This window comes from Drosophila elegans, unplaced genomic scaffold (assembly GCF_018152505.1).
Source record: "Drosophila elegans isolate 14027-0461.03 unplaced genomic scaffold, ASM1815250v1 contig_153, whole genome shotgun sequence".
Classification (NCBI taxonomy): Eukaryota; Metazoa; Arthropoda; class Insecta; order Diptera; family Drosophilidae; genus Drosophila; species Drosophila elegans.
Window position 1 is genome coordinate 1,148,752 of NW_024545518.1, and position 16,132 is coordinate 1,164,883.

The window sequence follows — 16,132 nt, forward strand, 5'->3', positions numbered from 1 at the left end:
GAGCAGGCAACGAGGATGTGGTCGCATGGAAGCTATGCGTACCAATCGGGTCAAGGCAGCGAGTCATGGTTGAAAAGCACGATATGCCGATGGCCGGACACATGGGCAGCCGGAAGACGATCGCGAGGGTGGCAGCGAGGTATTATTGGCCGGGCATGCACCGCGACATTAAGAAGCACATGTGGAACTGTGAGAGTTGCCTCAGGTACAAGCCCAGTCAGCTCCAGGCAGCCGGAAAAATGCTCACACAGATCCCAGAGGAGCCCTGGGCCACAAAATGCGCCGATTTCGTTGGGCCGGTACGGCGTGCCGAAGGTCTTAATCACCGATAACGGGGTGCAGTTCACGAGCAGGTCGTTCAAGCGGTTCCTGACAGAGTTGGGAGTGCGGCACCAGTTCACAGCCCCGTACACACCACAAGAAAATCCCACGGAGAGGGCCAATAGAACTGTAAAAACAATGATCGCCCAGTTTGCCGGACAAGACCAGAGAATGTGGGATGAGAAATGGCCAGAATTGCAGCTGGCCGTGAACACTAGCGTAGCCGAGTCCACAGGTATTCGCCGGCATTCGTCACGCAGGGTAGAGAGCCCAGGTTACCGAGCGCGTTGTTTGATGAAGAAACCACCGGCACAGGAAGGGAAACCCAGACCCCGTCGGAGAATGCGAAAAAATGAACGAAATCTTCGAGCTGGTCAGACGGAACATGGAGAAGGCGGCGCAGGATCAGGCGCGCCACTACAATCTCCGGAGGCGCCCTTGGAAACCACAGATTGGAGACACGGTATGGGCCAAGGAGCACCATCTATCCAAGGCGGCAGAAGGATTCGCGGCGAAACTGGCCCCCAGATACGAGGGACCGTTAAAAAATAATTAATTTCGATTCTGCGGTTATTTGCAACCTGCGGCACGAACACACGGGCAAGGAAAGGAAAACACACATAAGCCAGTTAAAACCCCAAAGCTAAGAGGGGCAGTCTCAATAAATCCGGCGTGTCGGAGGAGCACTGTACCCTAACCGAAGAAAGGGGGAGGACGATAAACAGTATCGAAATTAACGGTCAAGCACACACACACAGGCACACACATCAGGAGCGCGAGAGAGGGACAGGGAGGGTTTAAAAAGCCGTAGGCACCGTTACCGGCTAAACACACACATGCACGGGTTGCGTAGGAGGCGTGTACACGGAGGGCACCGTTACACGGACACAGAGCGGAGAGCGAGTCCCGTTACCGGTACACGTCTCCGCGAATAACGGAACCGAGGATACGCGGAAGAACCGAGGTTTCGTCAGCGACGGCGCTGCATGGTGCAGGTCTTTCCAAACAAGATCGTCATCATGAGCGCACGTGAGAATAACACCCAACAGCGAGTGGAGCACGAGGTGAGGGAGGAGCGCGCCAGGGAACAGCCAGTGGCGAAGTGGAGACGGGACTCCGATTCCGTTCTCTAGCTTCTGGCGTCCCCCCTGGTGTCGCGATCCCCGTCACCGGTCAGCGAGGCTGACGAGGAGTCCACCGGGGAGATCTCGGACGTGGAGCTGCCGTCCGAGGAGGAGGACCGAGGCGCAGACGCGACGGAGATCGCAGAGGTCGTCGCCATCTCTTCCGATGAGAGTGGGCCAGAGGACGCGAGTGAGGAGGAGAAGGAGGGGACGGAGACCGTCAGTCCCGAGGTGTCCTCGGACGAGGACGACGTGGCGCGGCGAGCTGCGAGGGACCGGATGATCTTCCGCCGGTTGAGCAGGGCGACGGCAGGGCTCGGGAGGATCTGCCTAGGGCAGATACCACCGTCGGGCGAGCCCAATGAGTGGGCTCGTATATTGGAGGCGCGGGCGGTCACTGTCCGGCACTGTGGGAGCCGCCGCAGGGGCAGCCGCAGCCGCCGCAGGGGCAGCCGCAGCCGCCACAGGAGCTGCCACAGCCGCCGCAGGGGCAGCCGCAGCCGCCGGAGGGGCAGCCGCTGCCACACTCACCATCACTACCACCATGGTCGCCGCCGAGGCAGCAGGAGTGGCACCTGCCACAAGCGCAGGTCGCGCAAGCGCTGCGGACCATCGTGGTGGAGGGGCGGCGGTGGCATCAGCAGACGGTCACGTGGACGTGGCCCACGCCCGAGGAGGCAACAGAGGAGGCCAGGATGCGAGAGGCCATCGAAGCCATCGAGTGGCGGCGCCCACCGCCGTTGAACCCGCGCGATCCGAGGGCCAAGTCGGCGAAACGCGTCGCGGAGACGGCCGATCGCGCGGGGCTGGAGGTGACGACCGAGAAGGAACGCGAGGCCCAGGAGGGGCTGGAGAAGGGGCCATGGGAGTGGCCAACACCGCCGGAGACGTCGCGGGACACGGCGCCACCCCCCGAAGCTGGCGCGGCAGACTTCGTGCCCGGAGTCGCGAGCCCCACCGGCGAGGTCGACGCTGCGGAGACAGCAGTCGGAGGGCGCGGAACCGTGGGCGGAGGTTCCGGAGGCGGAGTGGCCGGCGCGGGTGGCCGAAGAAGCGCAAAGACAGCGAGGGAGGCAGAGGAAGGCCAGGTGGGCCAAGCTCGTGCTGGAGGAGGGATAGCGCTACCGAGTCAAGGTAGCAGGGGGCCGGGTGCGGGTGTTTAAGGCCCAATAAAACAGATCCCAGCAGTAAAGCCCAGCAGTTATTATTTGGGCAGAGAAGCACAACACAGCACAACACAAAAAAAAAGAGTGGTCCGCCGCAGCAGCCGATCGCGGATCGGGGGCGGTGAGGGGGGAATCGCGGGCCAAGCACGCGGGCCGGCAGAAAACACGAGGCTGCGGCAGGCGTAGGGCGAGGGGGGCTCACTTGCCGCCGCAAAAGTCTCCCGGGGCACGCGGTCCAGGGTCAGCACCCCGAGACATGTCAGGGGCATCATGGTCATGGTGTCGCTGTAAAGAAAAAAGTCGTTAATTAAAGGAAAACTATCATCAGCAAGTTTACTTACCAGTTTTTTCAAAATAACGAGGCCGTGAGGAAATTAGGGACGGGGGCGCCAGGCGATAGGCGGTCGATCGATAGCTGCGATCTATGGGTACAAAAATACTGGATTTCTCAAGAAACGGTCACACGGAGGCAACTTAAGACAACGGAAACGATAACGGCAAAAACGATGGCAATGCTGGAACCACTATCGATAAGTGCGATCGAGGTGTGGTCAGACGACGGGAATCGGAATGGTGATGTCAAACACGGGGAAATGTCTGGGCGGAAAATTCAAATTCTACGCGGGGAATTATCGAAGGAACAAGATGCAGTTTTGGGAAAGTTCAAGTCTTTCGGGGAACTGTCTGGGGAACAGGCTAACGCAGCACAGCCATGGGAAAGTTAAAGGTCTTTCAGAGCGCTGTCTGGGGGGAGGGCAGCTCAGGGAAAGTTGAAGTCTTTTAGGGAACTGTATAGGGTTACGAGGAGAACGAGTTTGGGTGGGGAATTTGAATGAACGAACAACAGGGGCGGGGAGATCACCACTTTCATAACATTTCCGAAGAAAGGGGGAAATGTGAGGAGTCTTAAAACTCCCCACAAATTCCGAGGCAGGAGAGCTGCATAGCAACAGCGAAGGAGGTGAGAATGCCAGAGGAGTGTAGGGCAACAAGGTCAAACGGTAAACAACGGACCTTGGACCCGGGCAAAGCGGAGACACCGTGAATTAACGGTACCACGCTGGACATTGGACCCTCACACGGCAAGGGCAACATGGTCGAACGGTAAATTGGCGGACTTCGGACCCGCACAAAGAGGACGCACCGTGAACTAACGGTGCGGCAGTGGACCTTGGACCCGATCACGCGAGCTGGAAAAGGGAAATAACGGGACCATCACAGGCTATAAAAGGCGGTGCAAGCGCAGCACAGGGAAAGTAATAGTGCGAGAATCAAAGCGAGTGCGTGTACGCGAGACCAGTAGCAAGTTAATCAAGTGCCGAGTACCAGGATCAAGATCGCAAAGTCGAGACGCCGAACGACTGAGAGTGTACAAGGCTGAGGCTTCAACGCTGAGATCCAACGGGTGCTAGGTCGTGCTTAAATCGAGCTCAGGGAGTCCTTGCGTGGAGTCTGCGATAAAGGTGGCTGGGCGAAGAGGTCGAACCGAGTTCAACCGGCTAGGCGATACACCTTGCCGACACAATCCGGACCAACTTAGGGAGCCTGCGATAAAGGTGGCTAGGCGAAAAGGCAGAACGGCGTTCTACCTGCTAGGCGAAACACCTTGCCGGTATCGATAGTGAGGTTCGCATAACATCCAGAGTCTCGAAGGAGCCGTCACGAGGCAGATACCGGCAAGCAGTCGACGACGAGGAGCAACGCCGCGAAGGACAGCGACGAGGAGCGACGCCGCAGAGGACGACGACGAGGAGCAGCAGCAGCAGCTGAAGAGCCGCGAGGTTTGTACAAGGAGACGAATAAAGACAGTTACGATCCCAACAGAACTCTTGCGTTATTCATTGGTCAAAGCCAATCACCCAATATAAATTTGGTGGAACGAACCCATAACCTCTCTGAGCTAGCCGCCCGTTAACTTAGCGAGCGAGAAAACATAGAAATCAGGTCGTTACAAAGTTTCGGTGCTCCATACCGTGTTAGGATTTGCTCTCGTAGTACCTTTACCACGATTTCCGTCGTTTCTTTCTGACGGCTGCTATTTCCACCCATTTCGAGAAATTGTCGAAGACCACCAGTAGCATGTTGTTGCCATGGCTAGATATTGGTAGTGGGCCAACGAAGTCTATGCAGAGGGTTTCCCAATGTGCCTTTGCAATTTATGTCAGCATTTTTCCCGCCGCCTGTTATTGTGCAGTCTTTTAAGGTTAGCATGTTTCGCAGCGCCGTACGTACCGCTGTATATCCCTGCGCATTCCTTGCCAGTAGTTTGACACCATTATCTGGTGCTTAGTTATTATCCGTAGATGACATGCCGTTGCACCGCTGTGGTTTTCTCTCACAACCTGTTTCCATTGGTTCTTTGCCTCGCATAGTTTCTACGGTTACTAGTCTTCGTGCGCGGCCCTTGACGGTAGATGTCTATATAGCTTTCTTTCCATTACTGCGTAATCTGTCCATGCTTCTGAACAGGCATTGAGCTTTCCTTTTCGGTAGCGTACCTTTAAAGAGTATGTCTGCATTGCCAATGCCCATCTGGCTTGCTGGTCTGTGATGACGACGAAGTGATATCCCTCCAGTACATCCTTATTTTCTGGATGCCGTTTTTGTATGAGATGACGTGTTCGCCTCTTGTGTCAGAATTGCTCTTGATCCGCAGTTACTGGCGTCCGTCTGGAGTAAAAAGGTCTTGCCAAAGTCAGGGCACTTTAGGACTGGTGCTTCTGATAGAGCTTTCTTCAAGTTTTTGGTTGCCTCCTTTGTCTCCTTGTTCCATTTAAGCTTCGTGCCCTTCTTGACCAGCTTGTATATCGGTTGCGCCAGATCTGTGAAGTTAGAAACGCACCTCATGTTCCATGAGGCTACCCCCAGGAAGCTGCGAACTTGCTTCGTCGTCTGTGGGCTTGGCATGTTGAGGATTGCGGCTATTTTTTCCGGATTGGTGTGTGTGCTTCTTGCGTTGACTAAGTGAGCAAGCTATTTTAGCATTCATTGAAGAAGTAGCATTTCTCCGTGTTGATCCTTCGGCTTGCCTTGCGAAATCGTCTCATCACTTCTTGCAGTTTCTCCAGGTGTTCACGTTTCGTTCGTCCGATGACCACTATGTTATCCAGGTATGCGAATGCGAATGCGAATGGTTCCATTTCTGATCCGATGACTAAGTAGAGGGCTCTTTGGAAAGGGGCGGGGCTGTATTCTATCTAAACGGCAATACTTTGCATTGAAAGATGCGCGTCCTGGTACGGTAAAAGCGGTGTACAGTTTACTATTTTCGTCCATCGGTATCTGCCAGTAGCCAGTTTATAGATCTATATATGTATATATTTTTTTTTTTTATTTTGCCTCCCGTAGCAGGTTGAGTATTGGCGGGTTTCGAGGGTATCTCGAATCTGTTTGATTGGGCGGTCATGCTTCATAACGATTTTAAGGTTGGCAATGTCACGTACTTCCTGGATTTGGCCCATCATCTCCAATTCCCTTTTGAGGGTTTCTTGGACCTATGCCTCTGTTAAATCGCCTGTTGCTAGTGATGCGAATCCATGTCTCTTGTGCTTTTTATTCGTGCGTAGGTTTCTTTTGTTCTGTTTGGTTATTGCTATGATGCCTCCGCATTCTAATGTGGAGAAACACTATTCTCCCAGTAACAGGTCTCCGATTACCTCGTCGAGGACTAGAATTGTCGTTGTGCTTGTTTGGTTCCCAAGCTGTATTGGTACTTCCAGTACCTCTGTGATTGTCGGGTTTGTTCCGTCTGCTAGTCTATTGGCTTCGGTTACTCGCTTTTTTTCCCGTGTCTGGATATTCTGTTGGCTAGTTCTCTGCAGATGAAACTCCGTGTGGCTCCAGTGTCAATGGAACCGCGAGCTCTTGTGTTGCCTATATTGACTTGTGCGAGCAAGCGTCGGCTATTGAATGATATTTACGTTGCGGGAGTGGTGTGTGCCCTGGGTGCCCGTTCTAATCCCATGGGCCTCTGTCGTTTCCCGTCGTTTCATTCCGGTTACAGCAGTAAATCGTACGTGTTCGATCTTGTCCGCGTGTCTCCAGTAAATTCCAGATGGTTGCTTGTGAACCCAGTGCGTTTCCGCTTGTGTTTTCTGCTGTGTTTTTTCGGTAGACCCACTCCAGTTTTTTCTCTTCTGTATGCGTAGTGAATCTCATGATTTTGCGGAGTTCGCGCGTAAATGGTTTTTTTTTCGGTAGGGTAGAAGAAGAATGGAAAGCGTTTGATAGTTCCCTTGCTGTGGTTGGCGTTCTTTATGAACTCCGAAATCTGCCTCCGCAAATCCTCGCACAGTACGTCTGGCTTGATTTTGAATTCTATCAAATTGGCTTCCAGTTGGGCTTTATTGGTGTTGCTTATCCAGCCTCGAGTTAAATTGTCTGCCATTGTGTATATTTTTTGTTGTGTTGAGGAAGAGGGTAAACGCTATTTGGTGTTCTTATTCGAGGTTACTGTCAATTGTCTTTCATTTGCTCGGGCGCCATTGTAACGACCCTGTTTCGGTATGCGGTATAGCTCGCCGTGGCCAGGGTTCGAGACAGAAATTTATTTTCCCTATAGATCGGTTTACCGTTCCCCAATAATGACACAAAGAAGGAAAGCAATATACTTATATTTTCTACGGTTGGATAAAACAAAAGTATAATGTCGATTTTTAGGTGCCTCTGAGACGTCGGCGCTGCGGAAGTGCATAGCTAAGTACTGTTTGTGGCGTCGGTGCTACGGAAAGACCGAGATGTGTTACTGCTTGCTTAGTTACATAAGAGCTGCGGAATGGTCGGTTGATCACTGCTTGCTCTGTGGTGTTGGCGCTGTGGGGTGACCGATTGCGCAGCGCTAGCTCCTTCGTGTTGGTATTGTGGGATGGTCGGTTGCGCATTACTTGCTCCGCGTGTTGGTGCTGTGGAATGGCCGGCTTGGCACTATATCGTCGTTCGAGTATGTCGGGTACGTAGTGTTCTGGTTCGTTGGGAGAAACGATCTAATTGGTTTTCTAGTGGGATGTGGGAGTGTAGGGCATCGTAAACTTCGACCTGCCGGGCATCGTTAGTTTCGACCTGCCGTTTATTCCGTATAGTTTCCGGGTCGGGAGCCGGAAAAGTGACTTCTGGGAGGATGAGATGCCGGTTGCTTCGGCTCCCACTCCTCGTCTGTATTCTCCGAAAGGTCTATCGGTTTCACGCAAGGATACTCTAGAGTGGAGAGGCGTCTTGGGGTCACCCAACTTGTCTTCGGGCGCTGGAAATCGAGTTGGTGGCGCTTTGTCCCGGTTGTTGTCATAGGTTTGGGCTATTTTTTCCTTCGTTGCCATGTGTCTGCCGTGTCGTCGTCGGGGTGTTTGATGATATGCCTTCTCGGGCTGATGCCTGTCTTCCGACTGGTGCTGCCCTGGTCGGTCCTTACTCCTGCTGGGCCTGCCAAGTCCAGAGCCTCGAGTGTAATTACCCGACGCCGCTGCTGGTTCAAGCGCTCTAGGCGCTCCTTGTACTTTGCAAGTCAGATTTTTAATTTGTTGTCCATCCTGTAACGGATGACCTGGGACTTCGTATTTTGGTGCTAGTTTGACTGCGTAGCCGCTTTGAAAATTGGTCTTGTTGTTCCCATACGAGATCTCCTATCTTGGGCCTCCAGTCCATCTTTCGTAGGTTATATGCACTGGCTTGGTTTTGTGCTGGCTTTCCCATGTTCCGATGTGCCAATGTGCTTGTTTCTACTATTTTTTGAAGTCGTGATTCCACCTGGTAGATGTTGTCCGAGATAAGTTTGCTAAGGTGCTCCATACCGTGTTAGGATTTGCTCTCGTAGTACCTTTATCACGATTTCCATCGTTTCTTTCTGACGGCTGCTAGTTCTACCCATTTCGAGAACTTGTCGTAGACTACCAGTAGTATGTTGTTTCCGTGTCTAGATATCGGTAGTGGGCCAACGAAATCTATGCAGAGGGTTTCCCAAGGTGCCTTTGCTATTTGTATAAGCATTTTTCTCGCCGACTGTTATTGTGCAGTCTTTTAGCGTTGGCGACGAAGTAATATCCCTCTAGTAAATCCTCATTTTTTTGGATGCCGTGTTCGTATGAGATGACCGCAGTTACTGACGTCCGTCTGGAGTACAAAGGTCTTGCCAAAGTAAGGGCACTTGAGGACTGGTGATTCTGATAGAGCTTTCTTCAAGTTTTTGGTTGATGATGTTTGCGTTGCGGGAGTGGTGTGTGGGCCTGGGTGCCCGTTCTGATCCCGTGGGCCTCTGCCGTTTCTCGTCGTTTCATTTCGGCGACAGCAGTAAATCGTACGTGTTCCATCTTGTCCGCGTGTCCCCAGTAAATTCCAGGTGGTTGCTGGTGACCCCAGTGCGTTTCCGCTTATTGTGTTTTTTGTTATGTTGTGTATTCGAATTCCTCGGCTAATCGGAGATATTCCGCTAGTGTTCGGCATTCTCCACGTTTAGCATACCGTTTGAACTCTACTTTTTTTTTGGTAGACCCACTTCAGTTTTTTCTCTTCTGTAAGCGTAGTGAATCTCATTTTGCGGAGTTCGCGCGTATATTGCTTCGCTGGCTCGTCCTCACCCTGGTACGTACGTATAATGCTTTCCATTGCTTTTTCCTCGTGGTCCGCTGGTCTGTAGTACTCCAGAATTTCTTTTCTGAAAGTACTCCATGATGGCATTGGGGTTGGGTGGGTGTTCCAGCAGTCCAAGGCACAGCCTCTGAGTAATAATACCATGGCTCACGCTGCGTGATCGAGTTTTATCCCGTAAGCCTCGGCTAACTCCTCCGTTCTGCTTATGAACCCTGCCAAGGCACCAGTGCCTTCGTATTCTTCTCCCCAACTTCGTAATACTCATAGTGTGGTGACTTTATTCCCGTCGATCCTTGTGGGTTTGGGTGCTGGTTTTTCTTTCGGTAGGGTAAAAGAAGAATGGAAGGCTTTTGATAGTTCCCTCGCTGTGGTTGCCGTTCTTTATGAACTCCTACATCTGGCTCCGCAAATCCTCGCACAGTACGTCTGGCTTGATTTTGAATTCTATCAGATAGGCTTCCAGTTGGGCTTTATTGGTGTTGCTTATCCAGCCTCGAGTTAAATTGTCTGCCATTTTGTTTATTTTGTGTTGTGTTGAGGAAGAGGGTAAACGGACTTTGGTGTTCTTATTCGAGGTTACTGTCAATTGTCCTTCATTTGCTCGGATGCAATTGTAACGACCATGTTTCGGTAGAAATTTATTTTCCCTATAGATCGGTTTACCTTCTTTTCCCCAATAATGACACAGAGAACGAACGCAATAAACTTATATTTTCTACGGTTGGATAAAACAAAAGTATAATTTCGATTTTTAGGTGCCTCTGAGACGTCGGCGCTGCGGAAGTGCATAGCTAAGTATTGTTTGTCGCGTCGGTGCTACGGAAAGACCGAGATGTGTAACTGCTTGCTTAGTTACGTAAGCGCTGCGGAATGGTCGGTTGCTCACTGCTTGCTCCGTCGTGTTGGCGCTGTGGGGTGACCGGTTGCGCAGCGCTAGCTCCGTTGTGTTGGTATTGTGGGATGGTCGGTTGCGCATTGCTTGTTCCGCGTGTTGGTGCTGTGGAATGTCCGGTTTGGCACTATATCCTCGTTCGAGTACGTCGGGGACGTAGTGTTCTGGGTCGTTGGGAGAAACGATCTACTTGGTTTCTAGTGGGAAGTGGGAGTGTAGGGCATCGTAAGCTTCGACCTGCTGGGCATCGTTAGTTCCGACCTGCCGTTTATTACGTATAGTTTCCGGGTCGGGAGCAGGAAAAGTGACTTCTGGGAGGAACTTACTGAGATGCCGGTTGCTTTGGCTCCCACTCCTCGTCTGTATTCTCCGAAAAGTCTATCGGTTTCACGCAAGGATACTCTAGTGTGGAGAGGCGTCCTGGGGTCACCCAATTTGTCTTCGGGCGCTGGAAATCGAGTTGGTGGCGCTTTGTCTCGGTTGTTGTCATTGGTTTGGGGTATATTGATCGGTGGTTTGGGCTATTTTTTCCTTGTACTCGTCGTTCTTTGTTTCGTTGTCCTTCTTCGTTGCCATGTGTCTGCCGTGTCATCGTCGGGGTGTTTGATGATATGCCTTCTCGGGCTGGTGCCTGTCTCCCGACTGGTGCTGCCATGGTCGGTCCTTACTCCTGCTGGGCCTGCCAAGTCCAGAGCCTCGAGTGTAATTACCCGACGCCGCTGCCGGTTCAAGCACTCTAGGCGCTCCCTGTCCTTTACGAGTCAGTTTTTTAAATTTTTGTCGATCCTGTAACGGATGACTTGTGCTGCATTTTCAATGTTCCGATGTGCCAACGTGCTTGTTTCTACTATTTTTTGAAGTCGGGATTCCATAGTCTTCTCCACTATTCCGGACCCGGGTGTGGTTTCGTTGGACAGGCTTCCTGGTAGTCGTTGTCCGAGATAAGTTTTTTCGGTGCTCCATACCGTGTTAGGATTTGCTCTCGTAGTACCTTTATCACGATTTCCGTCGTTTCTTTCTGACGGCTGCTAGTTCTACCCATTTCGAGAACTTGTCGAAGACTACCAGTAGCATGTTGTTTCCGTGTCTAGATATCGGTAGTGGGCCAACGAAATCTATGCAGAGGGTTTTTCAAGGTGCCTTTGCTATTTGTATAAGCATTTTTCTCGCCGCCTGTTATTGTGCAGTCTTTTAGAGTTGGCGACGAAGTAATATCCCTGTAGTTAATCCTCGTTTTTTTGGATGCCGTGTTCATATGAGATGACCGCAGTTACTGACGTCCGTCTGGAGTACAAAGGTCTTGCCAAAGTAAGAACTGGTGCTTCTGATAGAGCTTTCTTCAAGTTTTTGGTTGCCTCCTCTGTCTCCTTGTTCCATTTAAACTTCGTACCCTTCTTGACCAGGTTGTATAGCGGTAGCGCCAGTTCTGTGGAGTTAGGAACGAACCTTCTGTACCATGAGGCTACCCCCAGGAAGCTGTGTACTTGCTTCGTCGTCTGTGGGCTTGGCATGTTGAGGATTGCGGCTATTTTTTCCGGATCGGTGTGTGTGCCTCTTGCGTTGACTAAGTGACCAAGCTATTTTAGCATACTTTGAAAAAGTAGCATTTCTCCGCGTTGATCCTTAGGTTTGCCTTGCGAAATCGTTTCATCACTTCTTGCAGTTTCTCCAGGTGTTCACGTTTCGTTCGTCCGATGACCACTATGTCATCCAGGTATGCGAATGCGAATGGTTCCATCTCTGGTCCGACGACTAAGTAGAGGGCTCTTTGGAAAGGGGCGGGGGCTGTATTCTATATAAACGGCATTACTTTCCATTGCCATAGCCACTTTTCAGAGCTAGTGTGCTTATATATTTTGCCTCCCGTAGCTGGTTGAGTATGTGATCTATTCGACGTACTGGGTATGCATCTCGTTCTGAGTGCTCGTTCAGCTGCCTGTAGTCTATGCCTTGGCCTTCCTTGGTTTTCTTTTCTACGAGCTCTAAGCGGAATGCGGGGGTGCTATGAGGTCTTGTGCCAAGAGTTCGTCCACTTATTTATCTATGATTGATTGCGTTGTCGGGTTTCGAGGGTATCCCGAAATTGTTTGATTGGGCGGTCATGCTTCATAAAGATTTGGTGGTTGCCAATGTGACGTACTTCCTGGATTTGGCCCATATTCTAGAATTCCCTTTTGAGGGTTTCTTGGACCTATGCCTCTATGCCATGTCTCTTCTGCTTTTTATTCGTGCGTTGGTTTCTCTTGTTCTGTTTGATTATTGCTGTGATGCCTCCGCATTCTAATGTGGAGTTACACTGTTCAAAGATATCTACTCCCAGTAGCAGGTCTCCGATTACCTCGTCGAGGACTAGCAGTGTCGTTGTGCTTGTTTGGTTCCCAAGCTGTATTGGTACTTCCAGTTCCTCTGTGACTGTCCTGTTTGTTCCGACTGCTAGTCTATTGGCTTCGGTTCCTCGCTTTCTTTTCCCGTGTCTGGCTATTCTGTTTGCTAGTTCTCTGCAGATGAAACTCCGTGTGGCTCCAGTGTCAATGGCACCGCGAGCTGCTGTGTTGCCTATATTGACTTGTGCGAGCAAGCGTCGGCTATTGAATGATGTTTGCGTTGCGGGAGTGGTGTGTGGCCTGGGTGCCCGTTCTGATCCCGTGGGCCTCTGCCGTTTCCCGTCGTTTCATTTCGGCGACAGCAGTAAATCGTACGTGTTCCATCCTGTCCGCGTGTCCCCAGTAAATTCCAGGTGGTTGCTGGTGACCCCAGTGCGTTTCCGCTTGTTGTGTTTTTTGTTATGTTGTGTGTTCGAATTCCTCGGCTAATCGGAGATATTCCGCTAGTGTTCGGCATTCTCCACGTTTAGCATACCGTTTGAACTCTACTTTTTTTTTGGTAGACCCACTCCAGTTTTTTGGTTTTTCTTTCGGTAGGGTAGAAGAAGAATGGAAGGCTTTTGATAGTTCCCTCGCTGTGGTTGCCGTTCTTAATGAACTCCGAAATCTGCCTCCGCAAATCCTCGTACAGTACGTCTGGCTTGATTTTGAATTCTATCAGATAGGCTTCCAGTTGGGCTTTATTGGTGTTGCTTATCCAGCCTCGAGTTAAATTGTCTGCCATTTTGTTTATTTTGTGTTGTGTTGAGGAAGAGAGTAAACGATCTTTGGTGTTCCTATTTGAGGTTACTGTCAATTGTCCTTCATTTGCTCGGATGCAATTGTAACGACCATGTTTCGGTAGGCGGTATAGCTCGCCGTGGCCGTTGTGTGAGGAGTTGAATAACTCCCCACAAGTTAAGAAGCAAGCAGAGTAAGCGCATGCAAGCAGTGGCCTACCAGTTACCAGTTACGCGGCGAATTCACCCGTAGTAACGGTAGTGCGGAGAGAGAGAGTGGTGAACTGAGCACCAGACAAAGCCAAGGAGAGTCCGAGAGGGACAGCAATACGAGAGAGCGGCGAAGGGCCGTGGGCAGAAGGAAGTAACGGGACGGCACCGGACTTTGGACCCTGATATTGGTGCCGGGCGCAGAGGGCGAAAGGTCGAACGGTAAAACCGTGGACTTTGGACCAGGAGGCAAGGAGACGCCGATAACTAGCGGTAAATGGAGGCCTATATAAACCGGTCGAGCGCAGGAAGCTAGGGCAGTCGATTTCTATCAAGTCAACAAGTAACAGTCATCAAGTGAACAAGTAACCAGTGAAACATTGTGAAGGAGCAAGTAAAGCCGTGTGGAGTCATCAAGGAAACAAGATCGCTACGTCGAGACGTTCGGGACTTAGAGCTAAAGTCTCCGAATTGAGACACAGGTAACTGAGGTCCTTACGGCATCACACGGCTAAGTCCAGGCGCTTTGTTACAACTTCTGTCGCGATTTGAGCTTGGCATCCCACCCGGCGTGTCCGACAAAGTGAACAAATAGAGTCCTTCGACGAAGAACCGTGGGCTCAGAAGCAAAGTGTCCAGAACTAGCTACCTGCCTACAAGGACTGCATTGGCGAACTCCGGCGTATGCCTGATCGTCCTGCAGGAACTGTACAAGGTCCTGGTGCGACTCGCCCGGAAGGACGCGCGTTTGTTCAGCTGGTGTCGCGAAAGGCGTATGCGTTGAGAGCACAGTGGTCCACCGCTAGAGTCCCAGAACGGCAGCTTACCGAGTCGCCAACAAGGAGCGGAGCTGGTCGAGATAGCTGGAGGCAGAACAAGGACAACGAGGACCCCAGGACGACGAAAACGAGCGTCGAGCGAGCAGCCCACACTTCGAATTCTTAAGCCTGCGGCAGAGAGGTTAGGGTGGAAGCGTTCGTCTAGAACCTGGCGTTTGACCCAGGGACTGCGTTGGCGGCTTCCGGCGTACGCCTGAACCGTCAAGTAGCAACTGAGCCGACGTCCGGTGCGACCGGCCGGGACAGAGCAAGGGACAGGAGGCTGCGGCTGCGAAAGGCGTACGCCTTGAGAGCACATTGCCTGTTCACCCTAGTCTGGGAACGGTGACGCATCCCTAGTCCCTGTAAACCCGCCGAGCCAAGGGTGGCAGAAGACATCGCGAGCAAATCCGGCGAGGAAGACACCACTTCGCAGCCGGCACGATCCAGAGAGGCGTTCAACGTGGGAAGGAGACGACGGCAGGACGTGATTCTACATAACCAGTACACCACCCCGGCCGAGGGTCAAGTCGGCGAATAAAAGATCACTGCATACTCCCAATCTTTCTGTGTGTTTTCACTGGTCAAAAGGGCGGTCACGTATATATAAATTTGGTGGGACGAACACTTACATCTTCTGAGCTAGCCGCACGACATTCGTAGCGAGCAGATAATAAAGAAAATCAGTTCATTACATCTGGCGCCCAACGTGATTGTCCTGACAGTGAAAATACAGCAATAAACAGAAATGGGGAAAAATTGGATCTATCTCCTCAAGAAAGAGGATTTCCCAAAGGTGGCAGCCAAGCTTGGCATTATCCTGGAGGGCAAGTCGGACGACATGCGAAAGGCCCTTTCAGAGTATGTTACGAAGACACAAAACGACCCAGGAATGGCGGAAATTTGGGCTGAGCTGGAGGAATTGTACGACAAACCAAGCTCGAGCGGCAAGTTACAAGTCCCAGACGCTGAACAGCTCATAGCCAGCCTGGGCGTTGAGAGCATGAAGGAGGCAGGAAGATCCAGGGGCCCAAGCCAAGAAAGAAGAACAGAACAGCAAAGGCCCAGCGCACCAGACTATGCAAAAGTCGCGAAGCAAGTCAGGGAATGGTCGTTCAAGTTTGACGGCACGGAGAAACCACTGGAGTTTCTGGAACAAGTGGAATGGTCAGCAAACACATACGGTTTGAACCTGAACATCATTCCCCGAGCCATGCCTGAATTGCTGCAAGGCAAGGCCCTAAAATGGTTCATATCAAACAATAAACACTGGAGGACATGGGGAGAGTTCAGCGACAGTTTTCAAACGTATTTCCTGCCAAGGGGTTTCTTCACAAAGCTCGCAGATCAGGTCAAACAAAGGAAACAGGGCTTTAGAGAGTCGTTCAAGGACTATATGGTTGACATGCAGACCATGATGAGACCACTTGGCTACTCCCCAAAGGAAACACTCGAGCAGATAAAGGAAAACTGCACGCGTGACCTGAGGATTTCCCTGAGGACATATAAGATAGACGATCTAGAGTCTCTAATGGTGCTGGCTGACGAGTATGAAGAACTCGAGAAAGAGCGAGAAGCATTTATTCAAGAAAACAAATTCTCGCGAAGCAAAACTACAGCACCACAAGTCAAGTGTAGAAGGTGCGAAGAAGAAGGCGGACACCAAGCACCTATTGACGGTCCAAGACAATGGACTCCAAACACCTACAACCACCAGAGCACGTTATGGAGGCCACCCAATACCAATCAGAGACCACCCAGCGCAGCTCCAAGAGCCCACAGGTCACAGACACACATCGTGAACCCACACGAAGCTTGTAGACGGTGTGGCGGTCACGGACATTGGGCAAGAGGATGCCAAAACCAGAGGCTGCTTTTCTGCTGGACTTGCGGCAAGGTGGGGGTGAGGAGTGTAGAGT

At 51.5% G+C, this 16,132-nt stretch overlaps 1 protein-coding gene across 1 annotated transcript; it reads left to right on the forward strand.

Annotated features, from left to right (window-relative positions):
* Positions 1-1,307: 1,307 nt before the first annotated feature.
* LOC121466796 (fibrous sheath CABYR-binding protein-like) lies at positions 1,308-2,608 on the forward strand. Its single transcript, XM_041707197.1, has 3 exons — positions 1,308-1,385; positions 1,455-1,838; positions 1,871-2,608. Exons 1-3 carry the CDS (start codon positions 1,308-1,310, stop codon positions 2,606-2,608), a joined length of 1,200 nt encoding a protein of 399 aa, XP_041563131.1.
* The last annotated feature ends 13,524 nt before the right edge of the window (positions 2,609-16,132 follow it).